Source organism: Hemitrygon akajei, chromosome 11 (assembly GCF_048418815.1).
Source record: "Hemitrygon akajei chromosome 11, sHemAka1.3, whole genome shotgun sequence".
NCBI classification, from domain to species: Eukaryota; Metazoa; Chordata; class Chondrichthyes; order Myliobatiformes; family Dasyatidae; genus Hemitrygon; species Hemitrygon akajei.
Window position 1 is genome coordinate 97,888,842 of NC_133134.1, and position 23,110 is coordinate 97,911,951.

The 23,110-nt window shown below is 44.9% G+C and overlaps 1 protein-coding gene across 2 annotated transcripts in view; it reads right to left on the minus strand.

The window, feature by feature from the left end:
- LOC140735140 (immunoglobulin lambda-1 light chain-like) overlaps positions 1–22,698 on the minus strand; it is a 62,647-nt gene extending 39,949 nt beyond the window's left edge. The window contains exons 1-3 of one of the 2 annotated variants that reach the window (XM_073059930.1): positions 22,644–22,692; positions 22,183–22,536; positions 20,056–20,415 (exon numbers count right to left, since the gene is read on the minus strand). In XM_073059930.1, the coding sequence (XP_072916031.1) occupies positions 20,087–20,415; positions 22,183–22,536; positions 22,644–22,692 (732 nt within the window). In that variant the 3' untranslated portion in view covers positions 20,056–20,086. Of the gene's footprint in view, positions 1–20,055; positions 20,416–22,182; positions 22,537–22,643 lie in introns of those variants that run through there. The other variant, XM_073059929.1, reaches the window with a different exon arrangement.
- Between the last annotated feature and the right edge of the window lie 412 nt (positions 22,699–23,110).

The window sequence follows — 23,110 nt, forward strand, 5'->3', positions numbered from 1 at the left end:
GAAATAATTCTTAACGATCGGATTTATGAGCGTTTGGAAAACCTCTCTTTGTGCGGGGCAAGTCGTGTCTTCCTAATTTGATTAAGATGTTTGATGAAGTTTCGATGGTGATGTCTTTTAGACAGACCGATGGATGTTGTCTACATGGATTATAGTAAGGCGTTTGACAAGGTTCCATATAGGAGGTTCAATCGAAGCTTAAAATGCATGGGTTCTATGGTGAAATTCCCGTTTGGATTCACAACAAGTTTGCCCATTGAAGACAGAGGGTACCGGTCGAATGGACTTAATCTAGTTGGAGGGCTGTGTCCCGCAAGGATCTGTACTGAGGCCTCTGCCATGTGATATATATAAATGACCCGGATGAAAATGTAAATAGGTGGATTAGTAAATTTGCAGTTGATACCAAAGTTGTGCACAGTGTAGAAGGCGACCAAAGGATACAGATCAGTTGCAGATACGGGCGAATGACGGAGTTTAATCCCACCAAGTGAGAAATGTTGTATTATAAAGGCATGGTACACTATTAATGACAAGACCCTTAACGCCAGTGACATACACAGGGCTTTTGGAGTTGAATTCATATATCTCTGAATTCAATTTTGGTCGGCTCCATTATAAGAAGGATGTTGAAGCTTTGGAAGAAGTGCAGAAGAAGTTTGTTGGAATACTGTCTAAAATGGAGAGCATCTGCTATAAGGAAAGTTTGGTCCTGCATAAGTATTCTTACATTGTCAATAATCCCTCCCATTCCTCCAACAATCTTTCTTATCCCCTACCATCAGGAAGGAGGTACCGGAGTATTAAAACAAGAACTTTTAGGGTGGGAAACAGCTTCATCCCACAGGCCATAAGACTACTAAACTCCCTGCCACCACCCATGACTCAGCACGGATGAAGTGTCATTGGCGTTATACAGTTCACCTTTGACTTGTGCTTTTCCACATTGTTGGAACGAGGCATGCGTTTAGGGTAAACTGGGGTAAGTTCAAAGGAGATGTGCGGGTCCATTTTTTAACACAGAGAGTGGGAGGAGCCCGGAATTCGCTACCCAAGGTGTTGGTGGAGGAAAATGCGATAGAGCGGTTCTGCAGACTTTACACAATATGCACAAAATGCTGGTGGAACGCAGCAGGCCAGGCAGCATCTATAGGGAGAAGCACTGTCGACGTTTCGGGCCGAGACCCTTCGTCAGGACTAACTGAAAGGAAAGATAGTAAGAGATTTGAAAGTGGATGGCATCTGCAGATTTCCTCGTGTCTGCGGACTTTACGATAGGCATATAGATATGCCGGAAATTGAAGAATATGGACATTCTTCAAGCGGAAGTCAGTAGTGTAGTTAAGTAATTGATTTCTAATTCAATTAGCTCAATAGAACATCGTAGGCTGAAGTACCATTCCCGGGGTGTGCTATTCTACAGGCAAAGCAATTACCTACTTGTAAATGGCATTATTGGGTACAGGAATGGAACCCAGTGTGGTACTCTGCTGTTGTAGCCCATTCACTTCAAGGTTCGACGCACTGTGTGCTCAGAGATGCTCTTCTTACACCACTGTCGTAACACGTGATGATTTAAGTTACGTTCGCCTTCCTATCAGCTTGAACCAGTCTGCCCATTCTCCTCTAACCTGTTTCATTAACAAGTTGGTTTCGTCACATCACTGCCACTGTTGTTTGTTTGTTTTTTTAAACCAGCCCCGGTAAGCTCTACAGAATGGTGTGCCAGCAAACGCCAGGGTATCGCATTATGAGCAGGTTTACAGGTGTACTTGAAATTGTGTGCACTTACATCACGTTCTCGATCCTTTCGCCGGGTGGTGGTGCTTTTGTCTGCCGTTTCTCCTTTTACTGATTGAAAGAAATGTTTAAAAGTGAGCTTTTCTTCAAAGTGATTATTCACCGTTTGGTGAGAAGTTCAGGTCATGATTGGGTTAAGGCCAGCACGTTACCTGGTTTGCGTTCCTTCCGATACTTCCCAATGGCCACAATGGTCGCCCCTACAGCAAGGAACACGAGGGTCGCCGCCAGGCCAATTGAAAGCACATGACAGAGTTGGAACTGCAGGCTGTCTGAAGGACATAGAATCGACATTCAATTAAAAATAATTAGTTCCAACCTGCATTTGTTGGCCTGTGTGTCCTAATTACTCAACAGATTGTACATAAATTCAAGGTATGATCAGAATCAGAAACAGGCATTTGTCGTGAGACTTGCTGTTTTGCTGTAGCAGTATATTGCAATGTGCAATAATCAAAACTATAAATTACAATAGGAAGTATATGTATGTGTCTGTCTGTCTCAGTGTGTCTGCAAATTAAGTAAGTAGTGTAAACAAAGAGGGAAATCTTGAGGTAGTGTTCATGGGTTAATTATCCATTCAGATATCTGATGGTGAAGGGGAAAAAGCTGAACCTAAAACTTTCCGTGTGTTTTTTCAGACTCTTAGAGTTCCATCTTGAGAGAAGCAATCCGTAGAGGGCATATCCTGGGTGATGGGTTCCATAATGATAGATGCCCCTTTTTGAAGCATGGCGTTTTGAAAGTGTCCTGGATATTGAGGATACTGTCGGCCATGATGGAGCTAGCTGAGTTTCCAATCGATACATTTAAAAGGAAGGTTGATGGTTTCTCGATTAGCAAGAGTGTCAGAGGTTTCGGGTAAAGGCAGAAGAATAGGTTTGAGGGCGACAGTGAAGCAGTGAAGATGGGACAGCGGAGCAGACTCGATAAGTATAATAAGACTACGTCTTGTGGTCTTATGCTCTAATCTCTCATTCCTTCTGAAAATACTGACCTTAGATCTCCACAACAGTCCATCCAAAAGGCATCACAGGAACTGGCCTTTCGAGATAACATACCCATACTGGTACTTGGGCTCCCGGTGGCATTTACATGTTCTTCCACTTCTGCTCTAGACTGACACTGGGTTAATACCAATAACATTAACGGTCCTTACTGCAACACTTCTTTCAAGGTTGGGGAGTGTGGTCTCTGATTACCCTTCGCTTGCTGGCCAACGTCATTCACTGTTTGTCGCTCTGTCTCGGATATGTTCGCTCTATTCTATTGTAAAGGTAGCTCGTTACTCTAAGGACACGATTTCGATCCAGCTCTAGAAAGTCCCCTCTGTGAAGTGTGCACGTTTCCGCGTGATCATGTGGCATTCCACCAGATAATCCCGCTGCCTTACAGTTAGGAAGGCGTTGCTGGTAACTATGTGGAAACAAAGAATCAAAGCAAGTATGATTTCCCTTTCTATGCGGCAAGGTTAAAGGGGATACAAAGGTCAGAAATCGGGGACAGTGTGTCTCAAGTCCTGACACGGCCAATAGCAAGCACGAGATTGAGGACTGTAAGAGCCTGAGGGAATGTCATAGAAAATGATCTGATTGGTCACTTTCCTTTGCAAGCTTTGTATCTGGGGTCTAATTTGGAATGTAATAAATCTTGGAAGATTATAGCAATTAGTATCAGGTTTATTATCATCACATAAACCGAGATGCGGTGAAAAGTTTGCCATCAGACAGATCATATCGCACATAAAACACAGAGTAGCACAAAAGGAGAAACTGGGGAATGAAGTATTGTAGTTACAAAGAAAGCGCAGTGTAGGTGAATAACAAGATGCAAGAGCCGTGACGACTAGCTTTTGAGATGAATAGATCACGGGACGGAAATCTGTACAACACCGTACAAGCATAATGATGTTGCGCCAACCCACAGAGAGTCGGCGATGAATAGGTCATTTTCGGGACTGAACTACTTATGTCTTATAACCATATAATAATTACAGCACGGAAACAGACCATCTCGGCCCTTCTAATCTGTGCCGAAAGCTTACTCTCACCTAGTCCCACTGACCCGCACTCAGCCCATAACCCTCCATTCCTTTCCTGTCCATCTGCCTATCCAATTTTACTTTGAATGACAATACCGAACCTGCCTCTACCACTTCTACTGGAAACTCGTTCCACAATGATGAGTTATGATGAGTTGAATGTTTTGTAACCGGTTTCCCCCATTATATAAATTCTGAGGTGACTATGGGTAAATTTATAGGTCCGTGCGGTAACGTATCGGTTAGCGAAACGGCTTACAATGTCGGCTGAAAGATCGTGGCTCAATTCCCGCTGTTGTCTGCAAAGAGATTGTACATTCTCCCGGTAACCCCGTGTGTTGCCTCTGTGTGCTCCGGTTTGCCCTCACATTCCCAGGACATAGGGTTTGGATTAGTGAGTTACAAGCATGCTATGCTGCCGCCGGAAGCATGGCGGCAATTATGGGCTGCCCCAGCACACCATCACTGATTTGATTTGACGCAAAGACGCAGTTCACTGAATTTTTCAATGTACACTTGACAATTAAAGTTTATCTGTCCAAAGTATATCGGAGTCGTGTGTCGGGTGATGAGTACTTTCAAGGACTCTACAACTCATTATTATTTATTAACTTATTTATTATTTGTACAATTTGACTTCGTTAGTACGTTGGTTGTTTGTTAGTCTTCGTTATTCATATCTTTTTCACAAATTCTGCTGTAATTCGACTGTGAATGTCCGCGATCTCAATGCGATATATCGTGACATATACTTACTTTGATAATAAATGTACTTTGTAGTTTGAAGAAACATAAATGAATTATTATGAAGAAAAAGTCAATGATAATAAATCTGATTCTGATTCTGACCATTTCCCTGAGCAGGGTGGCCAAACCAAGAGATGCCCATTAAAAGTTAGTTTTGAGTGATGATAAAGGAAATGAGGGAAAGGGTTTCACTCGGAGAGAGGTGAAAGTTTCCATGATCGGTGGTGAGGGGGGAGAAGTTCTGCTCACATTACCGCAGTGTTTGAATGCGGCAGTAGAGTCGGTAAGCCACGGAGAAAGCGCTGGAGAGCGGGATTTATCTCGATGCTAAGCATAAACACAAAGGGCCGAATGGCCTCGCGTCATAAAGCTGATGGGAATCGCTGGTTTCTACGATACCTTTCTGAGCGGAGACACTGTCACTGACCAGCAGTCCAGTGGCGCAAGTGCAGACGGCGCCGCTACGCCAACTTTCCGCCGGGATCTGGAAGCGGCTTCGAACGCTGTAGCCTCCGTCCGGATCAAATATCGGGGGATCAACGCGACCTTCGGTGGTATTTCCAGATACGTTCCAGCGGATGCGTAGGGAGTGGGAAGACACGCCTCTCACCAAACACATCAAGGTCACCAGTTGCATTTGGGCAATTTGATCCGCTTGCGGCGCTAACAGGAATATGGTGGGAGGCTGTGCTGAATGCGGAAAACACAACAACACTGTATTAATTGGATGGCAAATTTTAATCACGGTTTCAAAAACAAGATATTCTGGCCATCTTCCCCGTGTTGACGGTCAAGTACATATCTGTACTAATCCTAGTTTATAAGGCCCTCTGTCTGTCATAGTTCGCCTACAAAACAGAGCGAGTAGCTGCATCACTACCCTTCAGGGAGTGAGATCCCAACGCCCCTCGGAGAGAAACATCTTTCTTCAAACCTTCTGTAAATCTCCCACCCCTCCTCTATATAGGTTTATCGATACATTTACCAGCGCCTCGGCAGCAGAGCGTTTAGCGCGATGCTATTATACTTCAAGGAGACGGAGTTTGGAGTTCAACCCCGGCTTCTACTGTAAGGAGTTTGTCGCCCTGAAACGCCATTCCTCGTGGAGAGCGTGGGTTTCCTCCGGATGCTCCCGTTTCCTGGCACAGTCCAAAATCGTACCAGTCAGTAGGTTAATTGGTCATTGTATATTCTCCCGTGATTAGACTCAGCTGATATTTCACACTTCTGTCAGCTTACCCTCTCCACCCCAATGAAAACAAAGCAACGTACACAGCCGCTCCTCGCAAACGAAACAACATCGTTGTGATAGAGACCCACAGCGGGGAAACAGACAATACGGCTCATCATCTCGACCAGTGGGCACCAATCCACATTAATCCAATCTTCCTACACTTAGCAAAGACCCTTCTTTCTGTAATCAATGAACACATCTAGACACCTCTTAGATGCTGTCAGCAAATCTACTGCAACCATTCTATGATGGTTGATCCTCTTCAGCTCCCCACGAAAATCTTTTACCTTATAATAATTCTATTCACTTTTGTTTGTCTACCTCAAATGTGTGGAACGGCCTCCTGCTGTCTATAACCTTCGTGTCTATAACCTACCTGCCTCTCTATTCAATAACCTGACTAATGAAAGGCCAATATCCATTTGCCTTCATAATCACATTATGTACGTGCGATACCACCTTGAATGAACCCTGGATTTGTAATCCAAGGTCCTTCTGTCCCTCAGCTTCTATGTTTCTCATGTCCTTTCCTCATTAATCCTCCCAAAACGCATAGAGAATGCGGAAAAAAGGGAATCAGAATCTAAACTATTCAAGAATATTTCAAAGAGCCAAGGTTCCACCATCTATTCTTGGAAAACACCGTTAGTAACAGGCATCCCTTGCCCACGTTGCCAGTCTAATGTGGAATCGTTTGCGAAACTGCCATGGTCCATGTCTATGTGGGACCTTGTCAGAGGCTTCACTGAAGTGCATGTAAAACATACATTGATTGCACTGTCTACATCATAGACTTGGCTACCTCTTCAAGAATTTCGATTCAGATTTCTCAAACATGATCAGCTATTCACACAGCCAGCTTGGCTGTCTCTGATTAGACCTTGTCACTCCAACATATTATTAATCCTGTCCCTCAAAGTTCAGTCTTTTAAGATCTCTACCACTCATAGATCTATTTTTGCCCGTCTTTTCCCTGGTACTCCAACTGCTACCTTCCAGGAGCCTCACATGTACATAGCGAATATTTACAATACCTCACTTAAAGACCCAGTAATCTCACACTTTGCTTGTCACAAAAGCCTAGGACAGATCCGGTGATTTTGGACTTTTAAAGCCGCTATGGTTTCAAACGCGAGTTCTTAATTTATTGAGATTTACACCAAAAGTTCACCTTTCTCTTCACTGATGCTTCCATCTACAAGGTGCGCTACCTTTGTGAATTCTGATGAAGTGTGCTCATTTAATTCCAATACCTTCTAGCACCAAAGACAGATTCGTCCGTTGCTGGTAATGGGCTCTAATATTCCCTTGGATGATCTTTCACCCTTAGTACACTTTTAGGTGGCTTGCAGATAAACTCGTATCTACTTGCCATTGATATTTTGTGACTTTACTTAATCTGCCTTTTAAGCATCGCTTTCCATTTTGATACCAGGAAGGGCTTCGATCGACTTTAACTTTCTATACGTAACATACATTTCATTTTTTTTTAAATTTTTATCCATCCTCAAAAACCTTGTCGTCCATAGTTCACTGAGATTATGACCTCTTCCTTTTACACTTACAGGAGCATGTTGGGCATGAGTTCTTCCTATTTCTTCCATACACATAGGGACTTACCGGCAAGCGGGTGCTTCAATTGAACTCTATCCAGCTCCTCTCTAATATTAACGAACATGGATTTTGCCCAGTTTAAGAGGTTTATTTCTGGTTCATGCGAACTTATATTTTCTTGAAATATAACTCCACCTGAAATATGTGGAGTCACGGCCACTATTCCAAAACCGCTCCCCAGCTGACACTTTTTCAGACTGACGAGCCAGAAGGTGGTGAATCTTTGGAATTCATTGCCACAGGGGGCTAAACAGACCAATATTTAAAGCAGAGGTTGATAGGATCTTAATTACTAAGGGTGTCAAAGGTTACGGGGAGAAGGCAGGAGAATGGTATCGAGAGGGAAAATACATCTGCCATGAAACTGCTGAGATAATTTATGGTCTTATCACAAATTTCATTCACTTAGGTATGGTTAAGTAGCATTCCTTTCCTCATTGATAACCTACACGCTTAATTAAAGACCTCTCTTGTCGGATCTAAAAGATCCGACCTGAATATTTTATAAAGAACATTAACTATTCGAGAACTTCGAGGACGCAAAACTGGTGAATCCTCTCTGCATCCTCTCCAGCGCAATCGCTCTCTTGCTCCAATTAACGTCCTGGCTCCAATTTTAACACACGACTCCAATTTTGGTTTGATTAATGTGTTACACAGTTTGAATATACCCACTTCCTTGCTCTTAGATTCTATTCCGCGGCAACTGAAGACAAGTATTTGGTACGTTTACTTCACCAACTTGTCTCCAAGTCTCCTTTGCTACTGCTGTTCATTATATCTGTTCCCGAGCTTCCAAAACACTTCGCCTCAAATTTCTCAGATTTCAGTTACATCTACCATTGCTTTGACCACATTTAGGGGTGGCACGGTAGCGTAGCGGTTATGGCAACGCTTTACTGAGCCAACTGTTCAGTCCCCGTCGGTACCTGTAAGGGGTTAGTACGAGAACGCGTGGAGTTCCTCCGAGAGCTCCGATTTCTTCCCACATTCTAAAGACGTGATGATTAACTCATAATTGAAAGTGGCTGATGCCGTGCTGCATCTCTAAATTATACAATTAACCTCAGCAGTATCACTCTGTAGTTCAAGCCTAATCTCCGCACTTCCAACAGCATCACAAATTCCCGTCTCATTTGTGAATGTATTAATTATACCCTCTACGTACCCTCTGGTCTCTAGCAAAACGCCGCCATATACAGTCCTAAGCCCAGCTACAAAAGGGGTAGGGTTGGGCATGGGGTTCGTAACCCCATCCCGTAAAACTTCAGTGCTACAGTAACGCAAACAGAAGCTCCCTGGGAGAAGAAAGACGTTCGAAAATGGGCTACACACTGGGACAATTTGAAAGTGGCCCAGGATAGAAGACTCTGACGAGCTGCTTTCTGCGTCTATGCCCAGTAGGGATGATGGACTATAGAAAAGAATCCCAGCATCAGCAGAAATGTATGAACTTGTTACGACGATTTACCTGTGACCACTAGTTTGGATCCATTCCCGAACTGGCCATAGAGCTGGGCTGCGCAGAAGTAGATCCCGGAATCATTTTGCTGGACGTTTTCAATCTCCAGGGAGTAAGTGGCCGATTTTTCGTCCACTTTCCCCGAAAACCTCCCCTGCGCTTTCACGAAGCTGCCCACCCTGCACACGAACTGCAGATGCCTTTGGTCGCTCCGTTTATACCAGTTTATAGAAGCAAGCACACCGAGGTCCCGGCTACAATTCAGGATGGCTCGACCTCCGACACGGACGGTCTGAATCGGCGGAGACTGGAACAAGGCGGCCTGAGACACAGAAACTGAGAGAAGGAAGATTTGATCACAGAGTGGTCCTCTCACTGATAACACAGCGACTTCAACCTCGCGCCATCTTTTTACGAATTGAGACGTTGGAACACAGAAATAGCAGCATGCTCAGTCTCTACAGTTAATTGTATTACCAGCTGCTCTACTCTCATAATTGTATCTAAATCCCCTTCTTAAAACTCCATTGGAAATCCTTCCAGTTATTTCATTCCCTGGTGAGGTGGGAATTAATTTACCGCACCTTCTCTCCAGCGTAATCTAACTTCCTAATTCTACCTTCCACTTTCTCTGATTATCGGTATCGGTAGTTAAACAAAAATATGGACATAGAATATGGAACAGTACAGCAGAGTAACGGGCCCTTTTGTGCCGAACCAATTAAATTAATAATCAAGTGGCCATCTAATCTCTTCTGTTGACACAACGTCCACTTTCCTCGCATCAATGCGCCTATCGAAACGTATTTCAAAAGTCCCTAATGTGTCTGCCTCTATCACCTCCCCAGCGCATTCCAGACACCACCATTATCTGCCCTTCACATCTCCTTCGAAACTACACCATTTCAACTTAAATGCATGCCCTCCGGTATTAGAATCCACTTATTTATTCTACCAAATCCCTTCAGTTAATTAACGATCAGCATTCCCTCTAAACTAGCCGGCCAAGCTCTTCTCTTCTCGAAACTCGGGTCGCTCACCTTGCACAAAGTAAGAGAGCGCGAAGACCGCGCAGCATCTCATTGTTCGTGACCGAGTTAAACTCCGGGTGTTAATCGCAGACGCGTGTTCATCGGTCTGTAAAGTTGGCGCAAGGGAGGGGGCGAGATCCTTTGTAATTGATGAGAATCAAACTTAATGCTTATTAGTAAATGTTTGGTTATATTGGAAAAAGGTAGAGGCGTTCTGCGGGTTTCCTGTTTACTCGGGGCCAGGTACACGCAGATGGAACGCGGTTTGCAAACACATAAAAAATAGACACGCTTACTCGCGTTGGTCAGACCACACTCCAAGCACTCTACATAGTGCTAACTCTGGTGTGTGAGACTATAGACAGGACTCTGGTTAGATTTATCATGAAGGCCTAATTAGGACAGGAAGTCTTCCTCCAGAGAAGTACATACAGTTGGCTGGGCGGCTACCTTATCGGGGTTAATTTTAAATCTAGAAGTGTTTGATGAAGTGGTTTGGCGATGTTTACAGGTGCAGATGTTTGTGATGGAGGCAGGCGAGGACATTTCTAACATGCTTCACGCCTCCTGCGTTCCAAAGTTGTTTAATACGCAACGAAGTGTTTTTCTAATCGATGTTGCAGCTTTGAAAAGACACCGACCAATATTTACACAGAAAGCTTACTGTTCACTCTTCCACATTAACGTGTGGTGAAAACTGTTGATAAAACAATACAAAATATATACAGTATTTGTTTCCTTCTTGGCATCACATTTACATCATAAATACTTGTAAAAGTAAAACTACAACAAACTGTATTACATTAAAGTCTCATTAAAGTACAACATACAGTCAGAATCTACCTACGCCATCAACAGCTTTAAATACACTTCAACACAAACTGTCCAGCAACGTTTTCAATAGCACAAGAAAATAAACTTTATCAACCGTCATTACTTTTAGCAGAATCAGCGTTAACATTTTTACTCCAACATATCGATTGTCTTATGAACTTACGGCGTTGCTTCTATGATATTTCTTAGTGCGTAGAATGAAACTTTTCTCGCGCTGATCCTGCACACACAAGCCCCCTCCTTCCCATTTCTCCAAACCGATATTTTCCTACAAGACGCGGCGAAACCGGGTGTGACGTCATCGCATGCCGCGATACATCACAATGAATTTACTTTCAGCAACCTTAACTTTAACAAGAAAATAATTACAAAAGAATTAATGAAGCGAAAATGTAATAAACTAAACAAATGCCTTAAGGGCAACACAGATGGCATTCTGGCTTTACAATCTACCTGGATATTATTTGCACTTCATTGTTTACCCGTACTGCACTTTGTCTGTAGTTGTTGCACTTTATTCTGCATTGTAATTATTTTACACTACCTTATTGCATTGTGTAATGATTTCATCTCTCTAAGCAGCATCCTAGACAAGTTTTTCACTCTGCTTTGGTACATGTCACAACAATAAACTAATACTGATGCCAATATTTAATAATACCTTTATTTAATTTGATAACATCATGTTAACGTGGGAAACTGGGGCTGTAGATTTCGGGGACAATCTGTCTTCATTACATAGATTAAGGGTCTTGAAGCGAAATGTCCACTGTCCACCTCCCTTCAAAGATACGCCCTGACCCGATTAGTTCCTCCAGTTCCTTTGAAAGTTGCCTCGGATCTCTCTTCAATCGCGAGCTAGGAGATTATGGTAGTTCGTTGTCCCTTTGCGGTAGGCCATCCACAGACGTATGAGAGACCAGGTGAATGATGACCCTGACCCTTTAATGGGAAGGAGAGGTTTGCCGGAGTGGCAATGCGTAACTGTTGAATGGTGATTGAATTCAGACAGAGTGGAGTGGCCCTTTCACATTCTACCGACTGAATTTCTAAAGAAGTGCTCGTTGTCCGCTGAAGCCGCAGCAGTCAAGACTTTCTTTTGCACCGGCTTGTCTGGAGGAGGGACAATGCCCCTTCAAGCGGCTGTTTCCTTTCCCGGCAGCTTCTTGGAAAACAAGGGGCCCCGTATTTTCCATTTCCTCCACTCAACCCTCTTCCAGAAGGCGGCGACTGAGTCCCAGTGACACAGACGCGGTAAGCGGGCAGTTGGCCACTTTGATCCGTAAAGCTGTTCTCAACAGTCGCCAGGAAACGCCACGATCCCCGCGGGACGAATAGTCCCGTCTCGGAGGATGAGACTCCCCGTTCTGCATACTCGTGAGACCCCGCTGAGCTCTTTCCAAACCGTTTCACTGAATATACGACTCAACGGAACCGTCTTAACGCGGTAACTATTAGCGCGAGAAGGAAACTGGGGGTGGGGGGGGGAGTGGAGGTGTACGGCCTACCTGAGGAGAGGAACAGTAGCCGCGCCTCTGGCACAGAGTCTGGTCCTGTGCCTCAGAAAGATAAGGAAAGGAAGAAGGCAGCAGTCATTGGGGACTCTGTAGCTAGGAGGTCAGACAGGCAATTCTGTGGACGAGGGAAAGAAACACGGATGGTAGTTTGCCTCCCAGGGGCCAGAATCCGAGATAATTCTGATCGCGTCCACGATATCCCGAAGTTGGAAGTTGAACGGCCAGAGGTCGTGTTACCTGCAACATAGGTACGAAAAGGGAGGAGGCCTTGAAATTAGACTACAGGGAGATAAGATGGAAGTTGAGAAGCAGGACCTCAAAGGCAGTCGTGTCGAGCTTCTGTGCCAAGCGACAGTAAGTACAAGAATAGAGTGAGCTGGAGGATAAATTCGTGGCTGAGGGATTGGAGCAGGGGGCAGGGATTCTGATTTCTGGATCATTGGGACCTCGTTTATGACAGGCGTGATGTATACAAAAACACGGGATGCTCTTGATTCCCAGAAGGATCAATATCATGGCACGGAGGTTTGCTCTTGGGGAGAGTTTAAACTAGAATTGCTGAGGGTTAGAGACCGCACAGTAAAAAAGGAGGAAGAGGTGATTGGCTCACAATTGGAGTCAGATACTAGAGACTGCCCCTGTGGTTGTCCCCCTGAACAATGTATTCATATTTGCGTACTGTTTGTGGGGAGTGGGTAGACGGCCTACCTGGGGAAAGCAACAGTGGCCACGCCTCTGGCACAGAGTCTGGTCTCAGTTGGGACAGACGTGACCTGTACAAAAAACGACGGATGCACTTCATTCCCAGAGGGATCAATATTCTGGCAGGAAGGTTTACTCTTGGGGAGAGTTTAAACTAGAATTGCTCGGGGTTGGGAACCGAACAGTGAAGAAGGAAGTAGAGGCGATTGGCTCACAATCAGGGAAAGCTTGGAGGCAGTGCTAGAGGGACGATAGGCTGGTGATAGATCAGACTGATGATTTGAGATGTGACTATTTTAATGCAAGAAACACCATGAGCAAAGCGGATGAGCTTAGAGCGTGGATCAGTACTTGAAGCGATGATGTTGCGGTCTTTACAGAGACTTGGATTGCTCAAGGGTAGGAACGGTTACTTGGAGAGCCAGGCTTTAGATGTTTCAGAAACGATAGAGTGGGAGCAAAAGAGGTAGGGGTGTGGCACTGCTGATCAGAGATCACGGCTGCAGAAAATGAGGAAATCATGGAGTGATTGCCAACTGAGTCTATGTGGGTCCAAGTTAGATACGGAACGGGGGCAAAACGCGAAAGGTTTAAAAAGTCAAGGAATCTTCAACAGTTTTCTTTAATTCAGAGCAAGACGGCTGCGAGTGAACTGCTGCTTTTTTGGAGCGAGTGAGTTTTTTTTTACCACACGGGTTAAAGAGAGGCGTGACTGCGCAGGCGTGTGATGTCAGCCAACAGAACGCGAAAAGTTTAAAATGAAGGCCGCTACATACAGCGGAGTGAGAGGCAGCAGAGAGTGATAGGGCGCTGGCTCAGTGGGCTTAGGCGGTAACGAGGCGAGGCATGGTAGGAGGTATATGTGTGAGGCCAGTTTTCTGCTTTCGGTGTCAGATACGGGCGGTCCCGGAGTCACCCAGCCTCCTGGACGGCCATTGCTGCACCAGGTGTGTCGAGTAGCAGCTCCTAAGGGACCGAGTTAGGGAACTGGAAATGCAGCTCGATGACCTTCGCCAAGTCAGGGAGAGCGATGAGGTGATAGAGAGGAGATACAGGCCGGTGGTCACACCGGGGCCACAGGAGACAGATAAGTGTGTCAGTCAGGAGGCGGAAGGGGAAGAGTCAGGTATTAGAGATTACCCCTGTGGCTGTACCCCTTGACAACAAGTACTCCCATTTGATTACTGCAGTGGGGAGGGGAGAAAGCCTACCTGGGGAAAGCGGCGGTGGCCGTCCCTCTGGCACAGAGTCTTGCCCTGTAGCTCAGAAAGGCAGGGCAGGGAAGAGGAAGGCAGTAGTGATAGGGGACTCTATAGATAGGTGGTCAAACAAGCGATTCTGTGGACGCAGGAAAGAAACCCGGATGGTAGTTTGCCTCCCAGGTGTCAGGGTCCCAGATGCCAAATTAGTTTAAACCCTCCCTAACAACTCTATTAAACCTTCCCGCCAGGATATTGGTCCCCCTAGGATTCAAGTGTAACCCATCCTTTTTGTACAGGACACACCTGCCCCAAAAGAAGTCCCAATAATCCAGAAACTTGAATCCCTGCCCAATGCTCCAATCCCTCAGCCACGCATTTATCCTCCACCTCATTTTATTTCTACTCTCACTGTCGCATGGCATAGGCAGTAATCCCGAGATTACTACATTTGCGGTTCTTCTTCTTAACTGCCTTCCTAACTCCCTATATTTTCCTTTCAGGACCTCTTCCCTTTTCCTACCTATGTCATTGGTACCTAAATGTACCACGACCTCTGGCTCCTCACCATCCCACTTCAGGATATCTTGGACGCGATCAGAAACATCCCGGACCCTGGCACCAGGGAGGCAAACTACCATCCGGATCTCCTGATTGCGTCGACAGAATCGCCTATCTGACCCCCTAACTATCGATTCCCCTATTACTACTGCCTTCCTCTTCCTTTCACTACCCTTCTGGCCTACAGGGCCGGACTCTGTGCCGGAGACACGGCCACTGTTGCTTCCCCCAGGTAGACTGTCTCCTCCAACAGTACTCAAACAGTACTTATTGTCAAGGGGTACAGCCACTGGGGTACTTTCTGGTACCTGACTCTTCCCCTTCCCCCTCCTAACCGTGACCCGCCTGTCTACCTCCCGTGGCCCCGGTGTGACCACCTGCCTGTAACTGTAGTCAAAGTTAGCATGGTTTCTGCAAGGGGAAATCCTGCACAAATCTCTTCGTTCTTCGGGGAAGCAACCAGCAATGTCGGGGAAGCAACAAGCAGTGCGGACAAAAGGACAGACAGTGGATGTCATTTACTTGGTTTCTCAGAAAGCGTTTGATGAGGTACCACACACGAGGCTGCTTAACAAAATGTAATCCTAGGGTGTTACACGAAAAATATTGATAGAGGAATGGCTGACAGGCAGGAGGCCGCCAGTGGGAGTAAAAGAGAATTTTTCTGATAGGCTGCCCGTGGTCAATACTTGGACTGCAAGATTTCTCATTGTTAATCAGTGATTTAGATAATGGAATTGATGGCTTTGTGGCAAAGTTTGTAGATGAGACGAAGAAAGGTGGAGGGTAGGTAGTGCTGAGGAAGCAATGTGATTACAGCACGACAGACAAATTGAAAGAATGAGCAAAAACGTGGCAAGCGGAATAGTGTTGAGAATTATATGATACTGTAATTAGGTAAAATGAACATTAGTGCAAATTATTATCTAAATGGGCTAAGGTTTCAAACATCAGGGGTGCAAAGGGACTTAGGAGTCCTCCTGCAAGACTCGCAGAACATTAATTTACAGATTGCGTCTGTGGTAAAAAAGCATTTGCAATATTGGCACTTATTTCAAGGGGAAAAGAATATAAAAACAAGGAGATGATGCTGAACTTTTATGTCACTAGTCAGCCCGCACTTGGAGTATTGACATGAGTTTTCGGCCCCATATCACCGAAAGGATGTGCTGTCATTGAACATAGTCCAGAGGAGGTTCACGAGGATGATTCCGTGAATGAAGGGATTAACATATGAAGAGAGTTTGGCCGCTTTGGGTCAATACTCACTGGAATTTAGATGATTGCGGGGGGGATCTTACTGAAGCCAACCGAATGTTGGAAGTACTAGATATGCTGGATGTGGAGATGATGTTTCCTAAGGTAGGGGTATGCAGAGCTGTAGGGCACAGTCGCACAAAGGCGACCATTTAGAACAGAAGTAAAGGCAGAGAGTGGTAATTGCGTGGAATGCTCGACCACAGACTGCAGTGGGGGCCAGACCGTGGGTACATTTAAGGCGCAAGTTGATGGTTTACTGATTGGTCAGGGCATCAAACGATATAGCAAGAGGGCAGGTGTATGGGGTTCAGTGGGATCCGGGATCCGCCATGATGGAATGCTGGAGCAGACTCGATGGCCTTATCTGTTCCTTTGTCATTTGGTCGTCTAGTCTTACGTACATCTCCACCCACCAGATGTCCAGATGTATATTGTTACGCAAGTGGATTTTGCAAGCACGATAAAACATCAAGAGAAGTAGAGAATGCTGGAAACACTTGGAGGATCAAGCAGCCGCAATGGAGTTCGCCGATGTTACTTGCAGACGCATCAATGACTGTAGCAGTCCTAAATGGGAATTTTTGACCATTGCCATCGGAGATGCTCGCAAAGGACGCCATTTCTCGGCGCATTCTGAGGCCAACTTGAAGACTGATTACTTTATAACCCTCATTGTGCTAAATATATTTACCTTCACTGACGGCTTGAAGTTCAGATTCATAGTTATTCAATCAAACGAACTATTGTTCCTCCGGACCAGATGCACAACAAGGTGCATATGATTCACAAACAAAACAGAAAATAATATTACGTCAAATAACTTAACACATATTGACAGATAATCGGAAAATTAACATTCAACATAAGATGCAATTACGACGTACGACGGAAAACAAGCTGTGTAATGCTATTGAGACTCCTGGTTGGTCGCAGAGAGTTCAGCCGTCTCACATCTTGGGGGAAGAAGTTGTTCCCCATCTCAACAGTACTGGTCCTAATGCTGTGGTACTTCCCGTCATATGTTGGGGGCTCAAAGAGGGGATAATAAGCGTTGTAGGAAAGCGCACCTCACCATTTTTTGGTTGTTGAATATGGTTTACAGATTGCATCCCGGTGTATGGCTGTCTCCTATCGCCACTACATTAGCGTTCACCTTTCCAATGGGCAGTCTTCAGGTATTATACGCAGTATTATTTGTCATTCAGTAAACCATAATGTTTAAACGATTATTACAAATGTGCAATAAATCCTCTCTGCGTGTGTATTTCAGGCGCTTTTCAATAAAGGCTATGAAAATTTTCATGAAATTTTCCAATTATCTACAACACTCACATTACAGTTATAGAGTTTAAGGTGCTGTCAGGACGCTGGAGCAGGGATCCAATCGCAGACCCAGTACTGTGCACACTGCGATATTAATTGAGTAACAAATCCGAGGTGCAAACAAAGTCGGTGTCAAAGTTCAGACAGAGATCAAAACATCCAGAGAAATCCAAAAGCCAGAATCGGGAAACAGGCAAAAGCGATATTCAGACGGGCAGAGTACAGAGACGAATGCTGGAAAGGCTCGTGAAAATTCATTGGCACAATCTGGCAACAAACAGATCAAAACGTAGGACTAAAATACACTGAGTAATAAACAGAGAGGCAGATGTTAGGTGGGGTACAATGAGACAAGAGTAGCAGCAAAACAGGCAATAATGGAGCGGGGACAGAGGCTTATGGGGCATGAAAACAAGCGAGCACATGGCAGTACAAAACCACAGACTGAAGGCTAGGGAGAAAACACACAAAAAGACAAAATTCAGCCGGAGATACTGACAGGTGCACCATCCTCCAGGTTCTCTGGTTTCCCTTCACGGTCAAAAGAAATACCGGTTAGTAGGTTAGTTGGTTATTGTAAATTGTCCTGTGATTGCGCTTCAGTCAAAACAATGCATTGCTGGGCGGTGCGGCACGTTCGGTCAGAATGGTCTGTTACGCACTGTATCTGTGAATGAATAAATAAATAAATCTGTAGATAGATACCTACATACATACATACATGCATACAGAGACAGCCAGTTAAACAAATAGATATAAAGACAGATAGATAGGTAAATGCGTAAACACCAAATAAATACATGTTGTCGCCGAAAGCGTGCTGACAATTCCGGTCTGTCCCCAGCATAATCCTTATTGATTTGATTTGATGCAAACCGCACTGTATGTTTGTTTCTGCGTACAGCAAATAAAGCTAATATTTTATAAGATTAAATGTATTTTATTTTATGTTCATTAATTTTTTCTGTTTTAGTGCTTTATAATGGGCTTGACTGTCCCAGTATTTTCAAAGATATTTTAAAAAGTTAAACATGTTAATTGTTCCAGTAAACCAACTGTGGGAGTCATTTGCCTGAATGTTCATTTGACTTCTGTCGTATGGGCAGGGTTTATTTTCTCTAATATCGCGCACGTTGCTCTGTATAGTACATAAAACAATCCAACCAACATAAAAACCTCATTAATGACGAAGTGAGATGTCTACACCAAATTCTTGAAAAACTTAGCAGGGCAGGCAACGGCAAATAATTTGTGCGACATGTTACTTAATTATGTGTGTGTGTGTGTGTGTGTGTGTGTGTGTGTGTGTGTGTGTGTGTGTGTGTGTGTGTGTGTGTGTGTGTGTGTGTGTGTGTGTGTGTGTGTGTGTGTGTGTGTGTGTGTGTGTGTGTGTGGAGCTAACATTGGCAGTCGTCTTCCCAGTCACACTCTCTATAAAGACTACGCCCTTGATCAGACAATATAAACCTTTAACGTAATTAACCGTGTCTCTGTAGTCATCTTACACTTGTTTCGCTCTTCAACAACTCTCTCGCATCTGACAATTAGTATTTGATACCGCACTACAGACTTCAGGAAGAGTTCAATCATCAGGCTCCTGAAACAAAGTTGATGACTTTAATCACACATCTCTGAACTGATTTCACGATCTATAGACTCACTTTCAAACTTATGTCCTCAGTATTATTTATGTATTTAACTATTATCCCTTTATCCGTTCGTTTATATATTTATGATTGATTGAATGTAATTGATTTATCATTCATACATGTTCTATTTATATATCTGTCTATTTTTCTATCTATCCACTTATTTATTCATATCTTCGTCTTTGTGTTTCTGTCTTTGTGTGTAGTTTTTCATTGCATCTATTGTACTTCTTTATTCTACTGTGAAAACCTGTAAGAAAATGAAACCCATGGTCGCATACGAAGATGGAGACATACTTTGATAACAAATTTACCTTTAACTTTGAAAATAACCATGAGCTACAGAAGCTAACGTGTGGGTGTGGGTGTGGTGGGTGGAGACCGTGGTGTCTGAGCGGGAAGTGACGTCGATGGCCGTCATTCAGGAACTGACGGTAGCGATGGAGAGAATGATCAAGTCACGGGGAAACATCCCTAAACTGCCACACTCCCAATGGTGGTAAGACTTGGCCAAAACACAGTGAGAATGTTGATCTCCCTCCCACAGGGATGGTTGTAAATGAAGAGCAAAAGTGAAGGATGAAGAGGAATATAAGTTCCGGTGATGGCGGGGTTGGGGTTGGGGTGGGCGGTGAGTTCCGATGGACGAAGCACGGTCAGGACACAGACAGCAAAAAGCCGAATAAGATGTCGGAGTTGATTTAATTGTCATTCTGACTGAGGCTCCGAGACGGCACGTTATCCGCGAACATTCCCCCTAACCTACTGCCAGCAACGAGTAAAGACAAGACACGATACATCTACCGCTGTTTCCTCTTTTATTTAGAGTTGTTTTACACGAATCCAGTGACTGTACAGGAGATCGCTCCTGAGTCTACACAGAGCGGTAGTTCGGACACAGCACAGTGGGGACAATTCTACTCAGAAATCTCCGTCGCAAAAGATGGATTTTTATTACCAACTGCTCTGAAATTGTTAAACATTCTGCCTGTTTCCATAAGCGAACATTACTACACAATGACATTGCAATGGGCTGCTGCACTGACCCAATTATTGCTTCAATGCATTAAACAAGAGCAAATAATCCGCGTGTGCTGCCAGCCGGCACACTCTCACTGCGCACAGGCGGACGAAGAGATGGTGTTGCGCAGCGGCGAGCTCAGCGAGCTGTGGCTCACGCTGCAGGAATAGCTCGAGCCCTTGTTCCAGGCAGCGACGGGAACCCGCAGGCAACTGCTCAGTCTGTAGGTCTGGTCGGTGTCCAGGGACACGGCGCCTGTCGTCACCCCGCTCTCCGTCTCGACTCCATCCACGGTCCAGCGTAGCGCTACCAAGCCCGGCTTAAAACCACTCACCAGACAGGAGAGAGTGACCGAACCCGAGCGCGTCTCCTCCGGAGAGGGAGGGAGCAGGAGAACTGAGGGCTCCCGGGACTCGCTACCTGTGTGAGAGGGGAGAAGAAGAGGAATAGAAACAATATTATTTCATGGACTTTTCCGAGATAGAAACAACAGCGCCGAAATTAACACAGGCATTGGGACACTCTATACAGCACATTTGACTCCTCGGGTAGAAACCTATAAGTGAAGAGTTGCCCGGATTATTCGCAGCCTTGCACGGTTACGACGTGACATCATTTGTTTCAAAAATGTTTTTGAATCCACTCTGCTCTCAGTACTGCATTCTGTTAAAAGATAACTTCAACACTACTCAACCTCTTCGCTAAATCCCCACACCTTGCCCATATGATTGGTCCCTTTATTGAGACAAGTTTTTTGTTGTTCTCCAATAAATCCCCAAATTTTGAACTCTTAGGGCAATAACTGAGAATACTACACCTTCAGTTGATAATATAATGAAGGCTCCTTAGGATGTCCCGAGTTCGGGAAAGCTCAGTGCACACCCAGGACTCGGTACCCAGTGACTGAAGAGGAAATGATGGAAAAAAGAGCAGGCCTGTGAGCCAGTAAGAAGCGGGAAGAGGTGAAACCACTCGTTCAGACTGAGATTGCATTCCGAACCCCTAATAACCAGGTCTATTGCCGCTCGACTCTGTGACCAGTCTGCTTTCTACTCAGCACCTTCCCCTAGTGTGTATTATTTTTAAAGTCTGATGTTCTTCTCCTGTGTTTTCTACAATCATATTGACACGGTTCTTAATCACAGACTCTGAATTGCGTTAACCTGAAACTGTGAACATCCTGCCCTGTGGTCCGATATTTACCGCACCCAGAAATATTATGCAATATTCGCGACAAACATGTTCTCAGATGTGGTGAATGAAGAGGGAAGGGCAGATGTCATGCTTGTGATAGCGATCATTTCCCCAAATTATGTACGAACGTTACTCAAGACAGTATGGGACAGAGCGATAGGACCGACAGTCAAGATTTTTTCCCCAGGGCGGAAATCTTAGCCGAGAGGAGTGAAATTTACTGGAGAAGTTCGGTGCATGTTTACTTTTATACAGGGTGGTGGGTGCATGATGTGGAGGAGGCAGATACGATAGGGACGTCTAAGAAACTGTTAGACGGACACATGAATGTGCTGAGAATGGAGGGGTATGGAGTGTTTGTAGACAGCAGGGATTGGTTTAATTTGACACAACAGAGGCTCCGTTGTAATAAGACTATTGAATGGTTCTCTGGTACGATAAGATGGACGATTGACCTCACAATCTACATCCTTCTGACCTTGCAACTTCTCTACCTGCACTGCACTCCCTCTGTGACTGTTACATTTTATTCTACATTAAGCTGTGTTTAACTCAATGCCCTGTCGCTTTTCACAGGATGGTATGAAAAGTTTGTCTTGCATCGTGTCCATAAGGATCACGTGATGTGATCCTTATGGACACGATGCAAGACAAGTTTTTCATGCCATCCTGTGAAAAGCGGCAAAAATAAACCAATACCAATAATACAATCCACGCGGCCTATTGTGTTAAAGAGCAATGAGGTCGGAAAGTATGGAATTCCGCTACACCAACTGAAGGAGATCAAAAGTGCCCAACAAAAACTGTGTTCACATGTCAAACGATCCTTAATTTGATTCTTGGGACTACTCGACGGGCTGAACGGCCTCTTGTGCCAGACAGAAAAGGATGGAACCTCCCCCAGGCCTTCCCTGGACGGGATTTTATCCAGCTGTATGGAATGAGGGTGGCTGTAGTAGGAATTGTTTGTAACAGAATGAGGGAGTCACTTACTCTTGATATCCAGGCTGGTGCCTGGACCGATGATAATTCCACTATCCCACGCTGCACAGTAATAGACGGCGGAATCCCGGGGCTCCAAACTGCTGACGGCCAGGATGTGACTGTTGCTGGAGGTGTCTCTGGACGACTGAAAACAGTCTGTGATCCCTGGGCCTCGGAATATATCATTGTCTGTCTCATGTTCTAATACCTCTTCCGGTCTCTCCCCAGGACCCTGTCGGTACCAATACGTTTCGTAACGTCCAACATTACCGTTCTGTATCCGACACTCGAAGCGGACGGTTTGTCCGGCGGAAACAGGTCCGGACATTGGGGTCTGATTGAGCACAGGGGCCGCGTGGATATCTGCAATAAAACAGAATAAAACCACTTGGTGACTTGGAGCAAAATAAAAATCAGCAGCAATCCCAATTTAAACGGATAATTCGTGCGTGAACCAGTCCTACTATCACCTGATAAATGGACCAGCAGAACCCACAAGAGATGCAGCGCTGGGGACATTCCTCCGGACAGGTGCAGACAACCGAAAAATTCCGACCGAACCGTGCGCTGTTCTGCAAACTTCGGTAACCACGAAGTGGTTCCAGAGTGGTTCCACTCCGGTTCCAGAGTCTACTAACTGGGGTCTCCGTGTCTGTTTATTAATTAGGATGTAAATGACTGGGCCGCGCGAGGGAAAGAAGGTGGGCGGAGATTGACTTGCTGACTTTCGGAACCTGTGAATGGCCACCTTGCTGTTTTTAAAACCTTCACTCCTAATTTCAAGAATGTTTTATCCTCAGTTGTTTCACATATCCAGGCCTGTAGAACTTCGGACAATACTCAGGCTAAACTGATTTTAGACACTGTTTCGGCTGCTTCCCTCAGGAACAATAAGTGTGGGTGGTGGTGGCACTCGGCCCTTGACTCTGCTCAGAAT